Raw genomic sequence first — 19600 nt, 5'->3', positions numbered from 1 at the left:
CAGACAGAGCAAATTCCATTGCAGACTCAGCTGATCATGATCTGGACAGAGTTGATCCCAGTCCCAACTGAGCTGACCTCATTCTGGACAGAGTTCATTTCTTTCCAGACTTAGTTGGTCTTGTTCCATGCTAAAGTTGATCCCACGCTGGACAAAGTTGTACCTATTCTGGGCTGAGTGAAATCCATTCTAGACTGAACCGATCACATTCCAGAATGAATTGATCCTATTCTGGAATGAGTTGAACATATTAGAAATATCAGTCCCATTCCACACTGAACCAATCCCATTTTTGTGCTGAGGTAACCCCATTCCGGAATAACTGAATTCCATTTTGTAGTGCATTGATCCAAATCTGATCTGGGATGTTCCCAGTACGGATGTGTTGATCCTATTCTGGTCAGAGTTGACCCCCATCTGAACTGAGTTTAACCCATTCTAGACTGAGCTAATCACATCTGGACTGAGTTGTTCCTATTCCAGACTATTGATGCTATTCTGGTCTGTGCTGATCCCATTCCAGATGATCTATTCAGAATAACTGAAGATAATTCCAGCTCTGAACCTTCTCTCAAATCATGGTTCCTCATCAGGGAGAGGTTGGAGCACACAGTGCTGGAGTTCTTGGATTATCCCAAAAAATAGTTATTATGCAGGTGCAACAAGTGATTAGGAAAGCTGGTAAAATATAATTGAAATTCAATACAAAAGCAGGAAGGTTATACTTCAGGTATAATCTTTAGACCGAATCTGGAGTACAATGTGCAGTATTGATTTCCTTATTTAAGGAAAGATGAAAATGTGTTGGAGATAGTTCAGAAATAGTTACTAGACTAATACCTGGAATGGGCAGGTTTTTATGTGAGGAAAGGTCAGACAAGCTGGGCTTGTATCGTCTGGAAGAGTGAGACGCGACTTGACGGAAACGTAAAACCCTGAGGGGTCTTGGCAGGGTGCATGTGGAGAGGACGCTTCTACCTGTGGGAGAATCTAGAACTAGGGGTCAGTTTAAAATTAAGGAATCATCCCTAGGAAAAAGAAGCATGGTATAGGGAGGATGAGGCAACCATGGCTGACTAAGGAAGTCAGGGATAGCATAAAAGCAAAAGAGAAAGCATATAATATGGCGAAGGGCAGTGGGAAGCCAGAGGATTGGGAAGCTTACAAAGACCAACAGAGGGCAACAAAAAAAGAAGTAAGGAGGGAGAAGATTAAATATGAGGGTAAGCTAGCCAATAATATAAATGAAGACTGTAAGAGTTTCTTCAGGTATATAAAGGGCAAAAAAGAGGCAAAAGTGGACTTTGGACCACTGGAAAATGACACTGGAGAGATAATAGTGGGGAACAAGGAAATGGCTGAGGACCTGAATTACTTCGCGTCAGTCTTCATGGTGGAAGACACGAGTAAAATCCCAAAAATTCAAAAGAGTCAGAGGCTGGGACCACAATCTTTCACTTTGTACATTAATGATCTAGATGAAGGAACTGTGGGCATTCTGGCTACGTTTGCAGCTGATACATAGATAGGTGGAGGGACAGGTAGTATTGAGGAGGTAGGGAGGCTGCAGAAGGATTTGGACAGGTTAGGAGAGTGGGCAAAGAAGTGGCAGGTGGGGTACAACGCAGAAAAGTGTGAGGTCATGCACTTTGGTAAGAAGAATAAAAGCATGGACTATTTTCTAAATGGGGAGAAAATTCAGAAGTCTGAAATGCAAAGAGACTTGGGAGTTCTAGTTCGGGATTCTCTCAAGGTAAATTGCAGGTTGAGTCAGTAGTCAGGAAGGCAAATGCAATGTTGGCATTTATTTTGAGAGGACTTGAATATAAAAGCAGGGATGTACTACTGAGGCTTTATGAGGCTCTGGTCAGGCCACATTCGGAGTATTGTGGGAAGTTTTGGGCTCCATATCTCAGGAAGGATGTACTGGCCCTGGAGCAGGTTCAGAGGAGGTTCACGAGAATGGTCCCAGGAATAGAAAGCTTAACATATGAGGAACATTTGAGGACTCTGGGACTATACTCATTGGAGTTTAGAAGGCTGAGGGGGGATCTAATTGAAACTTTCAGAATACTGAATAGCCTGGACAAAGTGGATGTTGGGAGGATGTTTCCATTGGGAGGAGAGAATAGGACCCGAGGGCACAGCCTTAGAGTAAAGGGAAGACCTTTTAGAACTGAGGTAAGGAGAAACTTCTTCAGCCAGAGAGTGGTGAATCTATGGAATTCACTGCCACAGAAGGCTGTGGAGGCCAGGTCATTGAGTACATTTAAGACGGAGATAGATAGGTTCTTGATTATCAAGGAGATCAAGGGTTATGGGGAGAAAGCAGGAGAATGGGGTTGAGAAACTTATCAGCCATGATTGAATGGCAGAGCAGACTCGATGGACCAAATGGCCTAATTTCTGCTACTATGTCTATGTCTTATGGTCTTATGGCACTAGACAGAAGTGAGATTCTTTTCACACAGAAGCTGATGAATCTTTGGAACTGTCTTCCTCCAAAGGCAGTGAAAGCAGAGATATTAGAATATTTTTAAGGCAGAAATAGGTCGATTCTCTTTTTAATGCAGAGATCTGGATAAGCAAGGTGGAGAAGAAGATTGTTGGGGGTAGAAGGAAATGTGCAGTAATCAGACCAGCCATGATCTTCTTGCAGTTTCCTCCCATGTTGGTAATCACTATTGGAAGGTGAGGACATTACCCCAGAGGGGTAAAAGGTTTGCACCAGTTTTGAACTGGGCACCCGTGGAGCCTCCCCGGGTCCCAAAGGGTTAACCCAGCGTTGTCACGCTCCAGGAAAGGTCTGGAGGAGAGTTTTCAGCAATGTGTCTGTTGTTGAGTTTGCTCTCTCCAGATCGGTGAGAGAAGTGGGATTCCTGAAACCACTCGCAGCCGCCAATCAGCCTCCAGCTCATCTCTTCCCCCGGGATCTTGTCTCCCACCCAGCCCTGAGTGGCAGTGGGCTTCATTGGGAAGATCCTGGTCACAGGGCGCTTTAGCTGGAGCTGGCTGCACAGATGTATCTGAGGACACTGACGGTAGGACTCTTCATGCTGTACTGCGGGGCAGCATCCAGCGGCAAACAGAGTGCCGAACGGACAGGTAAATACCAACAGCAAAGGCGGTAGCTCCTTGCTTCTTGCTCGAGTCTGTTTCCAGGCTGAACTGTCATCGCTTCCAGTCTCACGCTGCCATTCAACTCAGTATGACTGGTGCACTGTTCATTTTAGGCTGATTTGTTCTGTTTTTAACGGTCGGTGTCAATGTGTTTTTGCATGAGTTTCTGGTGTTTTGGGTGAGTTTGAAATTTATACAAAATCTGCTGAGAAAGCAGCACGGTAACCCCATCCAGCACGTTCCTTGGATTTGGAGAGAGAATGCAGCGGGAGGTTTGTACTGCGAACTCGGAGTCTCTTTCACACACGAAGTCTCAACGCCTTTGTAGATATCCCCTAGCCCGGTGTGTGTGTGTGTAGGTGGGTGGGGGGGTGCTGATGGATGTGGGGGGTGGCATTGGCTGTCACATTGCTGTAGTTCTGCTCCACATGTGAAGCTTCAGGTCAATACCCTTCAGGGAGAGTATCCGGCTGTAACTCAGCGTTCCCCCAGAGCCACTGGTGAGAACCTCATTTAGGGAACCCGGTAATGGACAGGGCGCAACACGAATCTCTGTTATACGGCACACCGTTTTCTCACATCTGGCTCGATCTTAAATATATCTGTATATCTGCCCACCTATCTGTCAATAACTTTACTTTACCATCTCTCTCTCTCTCGCAATCTCTTTTTCTACCTGCCTCTGTCCATTTCTTTACCATCTGTCCAGCTCTGTCTGCCTCTCTGTGTGTCTATTTGCCCCTCTCAATCTCATCCTCCTTGTCTCTCTCTCTCCGTGTCTGTGTCTACCCCTCTCACTGTCTACCTCCGTCTCTCTCACTGTCTCTTTCTCTTTATCTGTCTCACTGTTTCTCTCTCTCTCTGTCTGTCTGGCCCCTCATTGTTTATCTCTGTCTTTCTCACTGCCTATCTTTGTCTATTTGCCCGTTATCAATATTTGCTCCTATCTGTCCATCAGTCTATTTCTTTATCCGTATCTACTTTTAATTATGAAACAGATCGAATAGTTTGGACCTGTACTCATTGGAATTTAGAAGAAGGAGAGGAGATCTTATTGAAACATAGAGCCTCTCAGGGTAGATGCAGAATGATTTCTCCATGTGGGAGAGTCTAGGACCAGAGAGCATATTATCAAAGTAGTGGTTTGCCCATTTCAGACAAAGAGGAGGATTTTCTTTTTGTCTCAGAAGGTAGTGAAATGTGAAATTCTTTCCTGTGGAGGGTTGTTGAGGCAGGGTCAGAGTCATTAGTTATATTCAAGGCCAAGATAGATTGTTAATCAGTAAGGGAATCAAGGATTATGGAGATACATGAGGAAAATGGAGTTAAAGATTATCAGATGAACCAAGATTTTATTGAATAGCAGAGGAGACTCAATGGACTAAATGGCTACTTTTGCTCCTAGGCCTTATGGTCTAAACAATGAAGCCATTAATCTGTTTCTCTCTGAACCTATTAATCAGCCGCTTTCTCATTCTCTTTCAATTTCTCTATCAACCCAGGTCTGCCTCTGCCTCCATCTGCATCTGCAGCAGAAACAACACCTCAAAAATCCTTCTCTGACTGTCAAACACTCTGAGACATCTGGGGATCCTGAAAAGGAATAAATAAATGTAGATCCTTCTGATTGTTACATTTGTCAAAGATCTCTAGAAGTGTGTCACTGTTTTCTCCATTGCTTTCAAACATTTTGTATTTGACCTTGGAGTGCAGGTCCATATTTCGTTGAAAGTGGAGTCACAGGTAGGTAGGATAGTGTAGAAGGTATTTGATATGCTTGCCTTTATTGGTCAGTGCCAGGGCAGCATGGTGACTCAGTGGTTAGCACTACTGCCTCACAGCGCCAGGGACCTGGGTTTGATCACACCCTCCGGAGACTGTCTGTTGGGGGTTTGCACATTCTCCCTGTGTCTGTGTGGGTTTCCTCTAGGTGCTCTGGTTTCCTCCCACAGTTCAAAGATGTGCAGTTTATGTAGATTGACCATGCTAAATTACCCCATGGTGTCCAGGGATGAGCCATGGGAAATGCAGGGTTACAGGAAAAGGGTAACGGGGTGTGTCTAGGTGGGATGCTGTTCAAAGGGTCAGTGTGGACTCGATCGGCTGAATGGCCTGTTTCCACACTGTAGGGATTCTATGAGTATCGCAGTTGGGAGGTCACATTGAGGCTGTACAGGACATTGGTTAGGCCACTTTTGGAATACTGCATTCAGTTCTGGTCTCCCTGCTATAGGAAGGATGTTGTGAAACTTGAAAGGGTTCAGAAAAGATTTACAAGGGTGTTTCCAGGGTTGGAGGGTTTGAGCTATAGGGAGAGTCTGAATATGCTGGGGCTATTTTCCCTGGAGTGTCAGAGGCTGAGGAGTGACCTTATAGTAGTTTATAAAATCATAAGGGGCATGGATAGGGTCTTTACCCCAGAGTAGGGGAGTCCATAGGTTTAAGTTGAGAAGGGAAAGATTTAAAAGGGATCTAAGGGGCAACTTCTTCACGCAGAGGGTGATTTGTGTAGGGAATGAGCTACCAGAGGAAGTGGTGGACATTGGTACAGTTACAACATTTATAAGGCATCTTGGTGGGTATATGAATAGGAAGGATTTAGAAGGATATGGGCCAAATGCTAGCAAATTTGACTAGATTCATTAAGGATATCTGTTCGTCATGGACAAGTTGGACCGAAGGGTCTGTTTCCATGCCTTTCTCTCTCTCTCTGTTTCCTCCACAGTCCCACTCCCCCTTGGACCCCTCTCAACATCCCTTCATCTATCCATCCATCCATCCCTCCAAATCTGCATTATTCCACCCTCCCTCCATCCACTCATCTCACTATCACTACATTCTTCTATTCCTCCCTCTGCAGAAAACTGAGCGTAGCTGACAGAAAAAACCAGAATGAGCTCAAAAGCTTTGCATATCTGTGGAGAGGGAAACAGTGTTGATGTCTTATGCCCTTTTCTTCAGGACATGGGTGATCTTGTCTGGATCGCCCTGTCACTGGATCTCCTGTCTGTGGTTACCCCATCTCTCAGTGCTCCAATACCTGGATGCTCCAGTACTGCATGTAATATCCCATCTACAGACTAAGTGACAAACTAATCACATTAAGCTCAACAAATGAGGAGGTGGTCTCTTGTTTGGCATTCACTAAATAATAAAACAGTGCTCCTGTTTGTGTCCTGATTATTGTAGGTACCCCAATAGGAGAGTTTAGGACCAGAGGGTTGTCACTGAATATTTATCTATGTGCATGTCTAATGACTAAGACTGGTTACTGGGGACAGGAGAAAAGTGGAGTTGAAGTTACAATCTAATCAGCCACAATCTTATCAAAAGATGGAGCAGGCTCCCAGGTGTGAATGGCCTCCTGCTGCTCCTAATTTGTTTATTATATATGCACAAGTATTTGTGTCTACAAAGCAAGTGTCTCTGGCTGCAAGTAGGTGTCTTTGGATTGGTGTCTCTTTGAATGGGTTGAATTGGTGTCTGTGTTTGTATCTGTGAGTATGTGTGTATCTGGCATTATCTTTGTAGTCTCTGGGCTGCTCTACATTGAACACAAAATGTGAGAGACTGTATCATTACTCTCAACTTTCACCTTGTTTGTCAAATCTAAGTATAACTCTGTTAGTTGCTACACTGTCTAATTCAGTGTTAGTGTCTGTGATAGCTGTTACATCTGCAGATGGACTCTGCTAGGAGTTCTCAGCTACATCAGTAACAGTGCAATGTGAAAGCTTGAGCCAAGTCCCAGTGAAAGCTTCTGGAGAACTAAGTTTCAGCTGTTTCTACTTAGCGCCTAGCCTCTGAAATTCCACTAAGTGTCAGTCCTGGTTTAGTAGGTAGGACTCATGCCTTTAAGCCAGAAACTCTTAGGTGTACTGGAGACTTTGTCATGGAATAAGAATGTAAGAAATAAGAGTTACACAAGTTAACGTTGTTGTTATTTTGCACTAAGAGCACCTCATCTGAAGACCTAGAGGAACTGTGAGTAAAATGTTGGAATGACCTGTGGGGAGGACATTGTGCAGGAGACCAACAAATGCAAACATTTTCTTTAAAAATAGCGACTGAGAGACTCTAGGATATATAGTTCAAGTAATATCACTTCAGTTCTTGGGTAAAATATTAGATAAATTAATAAAGTATGTAATTGTAAAAGCTTTAAGTATCAACTGCTCAATGAGAATGTCAGCTGAGTCCCTCAAAGGGCACATTCTAGTTCAGCAAATTTACAGAATATTTTGAAAAAATAACAGAAAGGATAGATAAAGAAATTGCAATGGGTGTGATTTGTATGGATTTCCATAAAGCATTTGATAAAGGTCCCGCACAGGAGACTATTGACAAAGATATTGGTTTGTGAAATTACTGCCAAATGGTTCGAGGGTTGGTTGAGGAGTAGAAAGCAACGTGTAGGAGTAAAAGGAAGTTTCTGAGACAGCAATGATGTGGTGAAAAATTCTACTAGGTCTGTTCTTATTTACCATCCATGTAAGTGATCTGGACTTTAGAACTGAAAGAACTATAGGTGCAAAATACAAAAGGATTTTCAACGGATTCACAAGCTTCGGATGGAATTGCAGACCCCATATGGAGTACAGTGTTCAGTTGTGACCACCATGCTTCAGGCGGATATATTGATGCTGGAGGGGTTTCAGTGCAAATTCACCAGAATGAGACTTAAATTAAGAGTACAGCTCCATATATACATATAATTTTGTATAAGCCAAATTCTTTGCGTGCGACATTTCAGCTGATCAATATTAAATAGAGGATTGTCTGGCAGAAAAAAGACAACCATCAGACTTACATGAGAAGCTATTGTACAAATACACCCTAAAGTGTAACTAAAGTACAAAGAAACATGTACAATGAGCACCATACTCAGATAACAAAGGCTCGGATGAGGAAATAAAAGAAATACTTGCTTTTAACACTTCCGCCATCTGCAATCCGACCCCACCACCAAAGACATTTTTCCCTCCCCACCCCTATCTGCTTTCCGGAGGGAACACTCTCTCCGTGACTCCCTTGTCCGCTCCACACTCCCCTCCAGCAACACCACACCCGGCACTTTTCCCTGCAACCGCAGGAAGTGCTACACCTGCCCCCATACCTCCTCCCTCACCCCCATCCCAGGCCCCAAGAAGACTTTCATCATCAAGCAGATGTTCACCTGCACATCTGCCAATGTGGTATACTGCATCCGCTGTACCCGGTGTGGCTTCCTCTACATCGGGGAAATCAAGCGGAGGCTCGGGGACCGCTTTGCAGAACACCTACGTTCGGTTCGCAATAAACAACTGCACCTCCCAGTCGCGAACCATTTCAACTCCCCCTCCCATTCCTCAGACGACATGTCCATCCTGGGCCTCCTGCAGTGCCACAACGATGCCACCCGAAGGTTGCAGGAACAGCAACTCATATTCCGCTTGGGAACCCTGCAGCCCAATGGTATCAATGTGGATTTCACAAGTTTCAAAATCTCCCCTCCCCCTACCGCATCCCAAAACCAGTCCAGCTCGTCCCTGCCTCCCTAACCTGTTCTTCCTCCCACCTAACCCCTCCTCCCACCTCAAGCCGCACCTCCATCTCCTACCGACTAACCTCATCCCGCCCCCTTGACCTGTCCGTCCTCCCTGCTCTGACCTATCCCCTCCCCACCTACACTCACCTTTCCTGGCCCCATCCCCGCCTCTTCGACCTATTTGTTTCCTCTCCACCTATCCTCTCCTCTATCCCTCTTCTATCCGCCTCCCACTCTCTCCCTATTTATTTCAGAACCCCCTTCCCCTCCCCCTTTTCTGATGAAGGGTCAAGGCCCAAAACGTCAGCCTCTCTGCTCCTATGATGCTGCTTGACCTGCTGTGTTCATCCAGCCCTGCAACTTGCTTTTAAATAGCATCTTTCACAATTTTAGGCTGTCTCAAGTTACAGCCAATGACAATTCTGACTAGACTTCAAAATTGGTTTACTGGAAAGCGTTAAAGACATTTTGAGGATGTGAAAGATGTTCTATCAATACTACTTCTTTTCCTTAACATTAAACAGTTTCAGTCATCAGAATTACGAACAAAACAAAATACTTAATATTCAAAGGGCCTGGCAGTATCCCAGAGGAGAGAAATATACTTAATGTTTCACTGGCCTTTCATTAGTGCTGGGAAAAATATGAATAGGAATATTCTGGAAAATCTGTGGTTGGAAAGCAAATTTTAAAAAAACGGGAAAGACATACAACCATAGAAACACAACGCAATATGGGGCAGAGATTACTATCTAAAATTGTTTGAACTCAACATTGAGCCAAAAGCTATCAGATGCCTTGTCGGAAGATGAGGAGCTTGGAACAATGTGACAGATCAAAGAACAGAAATGACAACGTGTGGGCAAGATGGAAAATTGAAATGTCAGGCAATTTTAGCTCGGCTCATGTTTGCAAACTGAACGAGGTGTCCTGTAGATCAGCCACCTAGTCTGCGTTAGGTCTCCCCAATGTAGTTCAGACCAAAGAGTCACCCTAGAGGAGAAAATGTGAATGTAGAAGTGCATGGAATAGAATGAACATTATCAAGGCCTCTATGAGTTATTGCCTAGAGGATAAAAGAAAAATATATAGTTAACATAAAATATAGTTATACTTATTCACACCCTGCTTCATGTACAGACTCAATTCCATTAACCAAACAAATGTAATGAAGACTGAGAAACTGGGAAATTTGAATACAGCCTGTACATGTATATGAATAAATATTGTCAAGGTAACTACGGGAGTCAATGGCTTATAGTAAATATTGGCTGACAACAGATCCCCAGAAATGAACACAGAGAAATCAGGGAAGGAATGGGAAGAGACACCATGTGAAGGTGAGGAAAGGGTGGAAGTTGGAATCTAATGTTTATGAACTTTTAAAGATTGGGGCAAGGGCAGGGGCAATAATGTTATAGTCATCAATGGACCATTTTAAGAGAATGGGAGTGCCCCGAATCAGAACAAGGGATGCTCCACATGTCCCATGAAAAGCAGGCATGGTGAGTATCCCTGCAGGTATCCATTACAATGTCTGATTTGGAGCAAGTGAGTGGATTTGAAGGAGGAGTTGTTTAAAGTAAGAAGCACTGAAGGAGGAAGGTCAAGGATGAAGTCGTGATGGACCTACTTTTAAGGAAGTTGTGTCTCTGACCTTCCAGGGAAGAGAGGAAATGTTGAGCAATTGGGTGTCTTTGGTGAAAAGGAAACTTAAGGCCACGAAACTGGAAACTGTTAAAGTGACTGAACTTATTGGAGGGAGTCACGATGTAGATGGGAAGAGACTGGACAAGGAGAGGAAAATTGTCATAATTGAACTGTGGCAGAAGTGGGCTGGAAATATTGGTCTACTAGGACAGTCTTATTTGTGGATCCTGGGAACAAGGCAGAATTTGGCTGTTCAGGATCAGGGGAACAAGAGATTGGAGGCTATGGAGGGTAGATCTCCAGAAGAGATGGGGCTAGTGACCATTTGAACAATAATGGCTTGACTTTTGATGGTCCTGGGGAATGTAGGAGGCAATATCAGAGAGTTAACCTTCAGCCTTTGCAAGGGAGTAGTCAGTGTGTCAGACAACAACAGTACAAGAAGATGGAACACTACAAGTGCAGAGTCATCAGAAGGTTGGGTTAAGAATTATTCTGATCTATACTTTAAATTAAATCATAAACCCATTCTTTTATACTTTTGCGAAAACAAAGGAAATAATTATAAATTTATGATGAGGTTGTACATAGTGACTGGATCCATTTTTGTCCCCTTTGATAATGCAACATCAGATCTGGGCAGCACTAAATTACTAAAATATCTGCTGAGAAAATCTATAATGAAAATTGAACATACGGGTGTGCCTCCTACCCATCCCTTGACAGGCTTGTAATAAGCATTTATGTTTCTTATTGAAAGAAAGTTGGTTCTGAAATAAATATTTATTATTTCTGAGAGGATTTGTACAGGCATGAAGGTTGCTGAAATATGCATAGAAGCTAAGAATTTGTGTGATATTTTTCTATTATAAATGTTTTCTATCTTAATATGGTTAAAAAAAATCACAGGGGGAAAGAAACTGAAAAAGCATGACTTTTCCTGGTTGCTGCAATCAAATAAACACTTCTCCTTAAGAGATTCTCATCAAAGTCCATCAGACAATTCTTTAACAATTTCATCTTAACTCTTCATCAAAAAATTGGTTGAAAGTTTGCTGTTTTTTTCAGATTCTATTCAATACCCAAAATTGAAACAAATTAAACCTACTAACTGGTCAAAATTAACCTGGGATGAGGGACGGTACAGTGAGAACAGATTGAGTTGAATAGGTTTACATTCTCTAGACTTTAGAAGGATATGAAATAATCTCATTTAAATATATAAAATTCTTGGAGGACCTAATGTGGGACTATTTCCCCTGATGGAGACGCCAGTTGTAGGTGTCATTGACTCAGAATAAGGGATTGGCCAGATAGGACTGAGACAAGGAAAAAATTCTTCAGAGCATTGTGAATCTTTGGAATTGCCTATTCCTGGAGACTGTGGGAGCTCAGTCATTGATTATCCTGAATACTGAGATTAATAGGTTTTGTGTACATACAAAATTAAAGAATACTTTGGCAATGTTGGGACAGAAGTTCCAAGACCTTATTGTACGGCAGAGGAAGTTTGAGGGGCTGAATGGCCTATTCCTGTTTATATTTTTTGTGTTTTTATAAACTATGGCAACAGTTTTAAAATCTAACCACTTATTAAAAGACCAAACTGATGCAAATGAATTAACTGATTCTTGCCAAAATCACCAAAGAAGGAATTGGTGAACAAGACTGCATTTTAGGACATTTGATTAACCACAAATTAAAGCAAATGTTTAATAAACACACAGGGTACTTGAACAAATGCTATTACCTAACAGAATTAGTAATCCTCCAGCTAGCAGAGAAGTATCACAATGACTGATCTGGCAACTCAAAACTGGGCAACCAGGAGCTCCTATAGGGTATCAGCAGCGAGGACAATTACAGATGGATAATAAATACTTGCTTTATCAGTGAAGCCCACATCCCATGAATGAGCAAAAAGTAAAACCTAGTGCTAACTGAATGCAGCAGAACACAAAGCTTATAAAGTTTATATCCCCTTACATTGCTTTGGTAATGCCAATTCCTGGTGGCTGCAAGGTCAAATAGCTCTGAGTAATGAGTACATCCAAAGATATTTTAGTCTATTTCAGTGTAATCCATAAACTACTTGTCTTGACAATTTGATTGCTTGACATCATATAATTCAAATGTTCTTCTGAGTCATTTGGTCCTGAAATTGACTCTGTCTCCCTGTGGAATGCCCATTTTAGTTCGAGACTACTGTGTTGACTCTCTGTCAGCAGCGCTGATACCTCTTCCTTTTTTCCAACTTCATCTCCCAACTAACCTAACCTTTTCCTTTCAAGGCAGTTAACACACAGTCAGTCCCTTAAACTGACTGTACCATATATAGCTAGGCACATCAAATTTGAAGTCTCTTTGAACCTCCCACTCCACCCTAGTTTAGAAGACTTGCTTCATAAACTATTGTTTTTAAGCACTTTATTAAAACCTTTCTGAAAACCTAGAGATTTCCTTTTTTCCTGATCCAAACCTGGAAACACTACCTCTTATGTATTGCATTCAACAATAAAGGTCTTGTATATTCATCCCCTTTTGATATCAGGGAAGGCTAAGGGATTTCATTTCCTGGTGTCAAACTCTTAAACAAACAGGCACCAAAAACTTTTAATGAGTAAATTTTAATCATTCAAAGGAAGCCTCACTGGATTGCTGGTAATTTAATACATTTTCCTTTCTCTGTTTTAATGACTACCGTTAGAGAGTAATGATGGATCTCCTTAAGTTCACCTCGGTACATTTTATCATGGTCAACTAACATACCACCCCATTCAAATCTTGATAAGTCAGAATATGCCAACTTTTGGTCATCACGATTCGAATCATTTGTAAAAGGTCTTTTTATTTGCAGGTTACTGCTGGAAGTACCAATGATCCTTCATATGAGCATTTCCTGTTCTCCCAGAGTTCATGTTAAAAGCAATCTTTCGACTATTTCTCTTATATCATAAATCAACACATTGTCAGAGAATTAGGGTTTGAAGGTGAAAAGAGATCAGACCAGGCAAAAGCAGGTTAGGTCAACAGCTTCAGAGTATAACACCAAGATGGCTGCTTTTTTTTTTGTTTTTACTATGTGGTAAAATATAGCCTTAACTCAAATTAAGAAAACTTCACTGAATAGTTGTCAGAGACTGGAAGTCCTTTATTTTGGTCCCCGATTGGCATTGCCATAGACAATATACTGATTAATAGTGATTGACAGTTAACTGCCAGGCTTTGTTTAAATTTGAAACCAGTCAGGTTGACTGTAGTTGGTCAAAACATGCCTTGAGAAATGGACCAGCGAATAGCTGTCGCCTATTTGTTGAGTTAAAACGAGCACAGTGCACGCGCATGTTTCTCCTATCTGAAAAGAACAGAGCCCTGTATATTAATACATGTAACTTCCTGTATATGCAGACGAATCGCACCATAAACTCAACTAACAATTCTAAATTGGTTGCCTGCACAATCGGGTTTACCCAGCAACTGTTGTCCAATTGCAGAATCATTTCTAATGTTGGACACTGTGCTGTGTGTTTTGCAAGTGCATGCCAGTTGGCTACAGTCAGTATGTGCGAAAAGATCCACCAGTATTTGAGGTGTACAGCCTTCAGATCCAGTATCATATCACACCGGCGCTGAAATTCCTATAGCACATTAATCTTTTGTGTGATAGGTCAAATGTCTTTTTGGCTTGAAGACAGCATTCTATTAGTGGCAAATACCATTCATGTGTTGACTACGTCTACAGTCAATATTGCTAATTCCAACCGAAAATAATTAGAATTAAGTAGCCATCCATTCTTCAGATGAGGCCTTAAAACTGAGGCCCACTTGCTGTGTTTACATTAAATGGGTAGCACTCTGAATCAGAAATTTGAAAGTTCAGTCCTCACTCCAGGGGCTTGAACCCGCAAAAAAAGCAGATGTTCCAGTGCAATATTGAGGGAGCACTGAGGTCACATCGTTTGGATAGAGAGTTAAACCAAGATCCCTTTGTCCTCTCAGGTTAACAAAAATATAGAACATAGAATATAGAACAATACAGCACAGTACAGGCCCTTCAACCTGTTGTTACGACCTATTATCCTACTCTAAGATCAAACTAACCTGCATACCCTTCATTTTACTATCATCCATGTGCCTATCAAGAGTCACTTAATGTATCTGACTCTACTACCATTGCTGGCAGTGCATTCCTCACGCCCACCACTCTCTGTGTAAAGAACCTACCTCTGACATCTTCCCTATACCTTCTTCCAATTACCTTAAAATTATGCCCCCTCGTGATAGCCATTTCTGCCCTGGAAAAAGGTCTCTATCCACTCTATCTATGCCTCTCATCATCTTGTACACCTCTATCAAGTCACCTCTCATCCTTCTTCACTCCAATGAGAAAAGCCCTAGCTCCCTCATCCTTTCCTCATAAGACCTGCCCCCCAGTCCAGGCAAATCTCCTCTGCACCCTCTCTAAAGGTTCCACATCCTTCCAATAATGAGACAACCAGAACTGAACACAATATTCCAAGTGTAGTCTAACCAGTGTTTTATAGAGCTGCAGCATAACCTCGCAGCTCTTAAACTCATTCTCCTTGCTAATGAAAGCCAACACACCATAGGTCTTCTTAACAACCCTATCAACTTGGGCGGCAACTTTGAGGGATCTATGGACATGGACCCCAAGATCCTTCTGTTCCTTCACACTGTCAAGCATCCTGCCATTAACCCTATATTCTGCATTCAAATTTGACCTTTCAAAATGAATTACTTTACACTTTTCGGGGTTGAATTCCATCTGCCACTTCTTTGCCCAGCTCTGCATCTGTTAATGTCCCGTTGCAACCTACAACAACCCTCCACACTATCCACAACTCCACCAACCTTCATGTCATCAGCAAACTTATTAACCCACCCTTCCACTTCCTCATCCAAGTCATTTATAAAGATCACAAAGAGCAGAGGTCCCAGAACAGATCCCTGCGGAACACCACTGGTCACCGAGCTCCAGGCTGAATACTTTCCATCTACTACCACCCTCTGTCTTCTATTGGACAGCCAGTTTTGTATCCAGACGGCCAAATTTTCCTGAATCCCATGCCTCCTTACTTTCTGAATGACCCTACCATGGGGAACCTTATCAAACGCCTTGCTAACATCCATATACGCCACATCCACTGCTCTACCTTCATCTATGTGTTTTATTACATCCTCAAAGAATTCAATAAGGGTTGTGAGGCATGACCTGCCCCTCACAAAGCCATACTGACTATCTCTAATCAAACTATGCTTTTCCAAATAATCATAAATACTGTTTGACCAGTGTTAGAAAATTATCCAATCTGGTAACAAAATAATTTGTTTGTTTTCCAATTGGCTGTGGGTAGGTGTTGTTGCATTGAGCAGGCTTGAAGGGCAGAATGGTGTACTCATGCTCCTATTCTCTATGTTTATGATATATTGCGTCGATGACTTTATCACAGATGTTTTCAATGGTGGTCTATTTCATGCAGCCCAGTAACTAGTTACCCATTTAGCAGATTTACCATAGAGTTTCAAACAGCTGTCTGCCTCTTGTTGAACTGCAAGTCCCTTTGCAATGAGATATTGGATACAATTTGTGGTGAACACTCAGGGAGATTTCCTTGCTCTAGGTGTGGATATTTTCTAACCAACCTGTTCTGAGATGTTCTGACACACCTCTGGAGCAGGTGAGACTTGAACCCAGGTCTCCTGGTTCAGAGGTATGGCACTACCACTGCACCACAAGACCCTGTCTGGCTCATTTTCCATTTTCCACTGTCAGTATCCAGCAGTCCTTGGTCTCTGGTAGGCTGTCTTTGGTGCCAGAGAATACAATAGTTTATACTTTAGCTGCAAGGCAATACATCAGATTGGACTGAATTAGCATTACACGGTAGGTAATAGTTACAGCTCGGGGCATATCAAGGACATCTGTAATCTGGTACAATTATGATATGACACTATGGAGACCTAATGAGCAGCTAATTCAAATTGTTTAATCTCGTTGAATTCTAAACATCCAGATGAACTGACACTTTAATTGACAGTTGTCTCTGTGATTTAGGATGTAACAGAAAGGGCAGAACTAATTATCCTGCAGAAACCCTTTGACAGATATGTGTTTAGAGAAGAGTTTCTGCTGAGCAGGAAGGGCAAACTTTCACCATAGAATCCCTAGTGTGTGGAAACAGGCCCTTCGGCCCAACAGAGCATCCCACCCAGACCCGTCCCCTATAACCCACCCTAAGCTACATGTCCCTGACCACTATGGGCAATTTAGCATGGCCAATCCACCTAGTCTGCACATCTTTGGACTGTGGGAGGAATCCAGAGCATCCGGAGGAAACCCAGACACGGGAAGAATGTGCAATCTCCACACAGACAGTCACCCAAGGTTGGAATCAAACCCGGGTCCCTGGCTCTGTGAGGCAGCAATGCTAACCAGTGAGCCACTGTGCCACCCTTTTGTATTTGCCGTTATTCAACTTTGTATTATCAACTTTGTATTTGATGTTACTTGTTCTACCTGTTTAATGATAGATAAATGTTTACTGAATTGCATTTTGCCAGTGGCTTTTGTCTCTTGTCTTAATTATGGCTTCATGACAAATTGTAAACAGCAGGTATTAGTAACGTTTGTTTCAATAATCTGAGAGGGTAATAGTATGTGGAAACCTTTTGCATTTCATTGAGTATATCATTAGATTCTGGTTAAGTTTAACAATTGTCTAATCTTTCCCCCCTCGTTAAATCCAGAGCTACTTGTCTACTCCTTTAATTTTCCTCCACTGTCAGCATCAAAAGCCTACTTTGAAAAGTCCATCACTGACCACCACTTTATTTTGACACCTGTTCAAGGTGAAACTGGGAATCTGAATATGTCTGCTTGCTGTAAAATGGAATTTTGTTCAGCTCTTGATGCTGCGTATGATGTAGAATTTGGGTCATATAGCTACCTGATCAACTGAGCATCATAATGGCAAGGTCAGGCATGCTCACTCAGAAGTGTTCTTCTGGTATAGCAGGCCAAATGTGTGTTAACAACTTGTACCAACCACTTTTAAAGTTCTAGATCTTTTCTAATCAGGCTGTTCAGATAGGTTATGACACACCTCTGGAGCAGGTGGGACTTGAACCTGGGCCTCCTTGCTCAGAGGTAGGGACACGACCACTGTACAACAAAAGCCTTTCACTTTTAGAACTTTATAGTTCTAAATAACTTGTGCAATTGAGATTCACCTGCGGTCTGCTCACTTTACATTTCCCATTTATGTGCTGACCATGCTCAACATATACAACGCAGTTTGCAATTGGTCCCAATTTCTAACTTTCGCATCATGGAAGGCCATACACATGACTGAAGATGCAGGTGGGGATCCTGCACGTGTCCTAGCGCACAGACCAATGTGGGTATTGTCCTGTTCTTGATTAACAATTTCCCTCTACCCCAGGACACTTTGTGAATCTCTCTGAGCTACAGTTGGAAATATAAGACAGATCTGCCGACTTAACGAGAACGTTCATGAGAATGGTCCCAGGAATAGAAAGCTTAACATATGAGGAACGTTTGAGGACTCTGGGACTATACTCATTGGAGTTTAGAAGGATGAGGGGGGATCTAATTGAAACTTTCCGAATACTGAATGACCTGGACAAAATGGATGATGGGAAGATGCTTCCATTGGTAGGAGAGTCTAGGACCCGAGGGCACAGCCTTAGAGTAAAGGGAAGATCTTTTAGAATGGAGATAAGGAGAAACTACTTCAGCCAGAGAGTGGTGAATCTGTGGAATTCACTGCCACAGAAGGCTGTGGAGGCCAGGTCATTGAGTACATTTAAGACTGAGATAGATAGGTTCTTGATTATCAAGGAGATCAAGGGTTACGGGGAGAAAGTAGGAGAATAGGGTTGAGGAACTTATCAGCCATGATTGAATGGCGGAGCAGACTTGATGGGCCAAAAGGCCTAATTTCTGCTCCTATGTCTATGTCTTACAGTCTTAACCTGAGCTTTTAACACTGGAGATGTTGGACAGTTCAAAACTTACTGTCACAACCACACCCTCGCAGTGTTCTTGGGTGGTCTCTGAGCTACAAGTTTATCTATGCTCCTGTATAGAGCTTTTTTCAATTATTGAATTATCAATTCAAAAATGACCAGCTCAACGTTATGCTTTAAAGAAGATAAAAGATGAGTTTATGATGCAAGTATAGCTGAAAGTTACTTAAATGAGTGAGTTAGCTAAAATACAAAGGTTTAATGTAAGGAAGAATAAAATTTAGGTGAAAATAAGATTAATAACATTGCAGACTTGGCTTGCTTAAAGATCTCTTCTGAAGTAAACAAGTGGTGGTTTTAGGCCAGATTCGGCAGCTGAGATGACTTCTGAAGTTGAATAGTTAGAGGTTGCTGCTACAGGTGACCTCGGTCAACGGAACAGATCCGACAAGTGAGTGAAAGCTGCTTGTGTCTCTTTTAAGGCACTGCAGGTTGTGTCCCTTGTTAGTCTGGGTCAGTTCAGCAGTCCCAGTAGCTTCTTTCTGTTCTGGATGTATTCCTCTACCTCCCTGCTGAGAGGCAGTTTCTGTTTCAAGAAAGCGCTCTCATGGTGTTCAAATGCTCCTCTCCTTCTATAGCTGTCCTCAGCAACTTTGATACCATCAAACATAATACCTACAAATGTTAATTTTGATGTATCATTGTTCCACAAAGCAAAGCAATTATGCTGGAATTCCTTGTGCCCTTCTGCCTGTCCCCTGTCCTCATGACAGAAACTGAGTCTTCAGACAATCTGATGTTCAAAAGACAGTCCTGGAATTCTTGAATGATCCTTTTCACTGTCTGATTGTCTGCTTTTGACAGCAGTCAAAACTACAAATGTCACATCACTTTCAAAAGCCATTTAGACTCCTAGTCAATTTTAAAGACAAATTAGCTTTCTTCATAAAAGATATAACATTGCAGCTACAGGTTTGTTATATTAGTTTAATGCTTGGGTAACTCCAAATATGAACCCCTCCCCCACCCTCAACCTCCATCAACCCCCCGAACCTGAACTGACTGATTACCCTTTTACTCGACTACCCTGGACCAAACCCACGCCCTGATGTGGCAACCTCTTGGCCCACCCACCCATGTACCCACTCATCCCCACCCCATACACACACCCTACTCACCTACCTAAGTGCCCACTTGTGTACTTACCAACTCCAGCCACCTGCCTACCTCAACGGCCCAACCCACCTGCTCATTCTGTCTCAGCCATTCATCATTCACTCAACTGTTTGCTAT

At 42.5% G+C, this 19600-nt stretch overlaps 1 protein-coding gene across 1 annotated transcript in view; it reads left to right on the top strand.

Moving 5' to 3' along the window:
- The first annotated feature begins 3020 nt into the window (after positions 1-3020).
- LOC109913137 (R-spondin-2-like) overlaps positions 3021-19600 on the top strand; it is a 50591-nt gene continuing 34011 nt past the window's right edge. The window contains exon 1 of the mRNA XM_048608284.1: positions 3021-3105. Coding sequence (XP_048464241.1) covers positions 3021-3105 — 85 coding nt within the window. The remainder of the gene's footprint in view (positions 3106-19600) is intronic.

This window comes from Rhincodon typus, chromosome 19, assembly GCF_021869965.1.
Source record: "Rhincodon typus isolate 14 chromosome 19, sRhiTyp1.1, whole genome shotgun sequence".
Classification (NCBI taxonomy): Eukaryota; Metazoa; Chordata; class Chondrichthyes; order Orectolobiformes; family Rhincodontidae; genus Rhincodon; species Rhincodon typus.
This window is presented reverse-complemented; position numbering and strand designations above follow the sequence as displayed.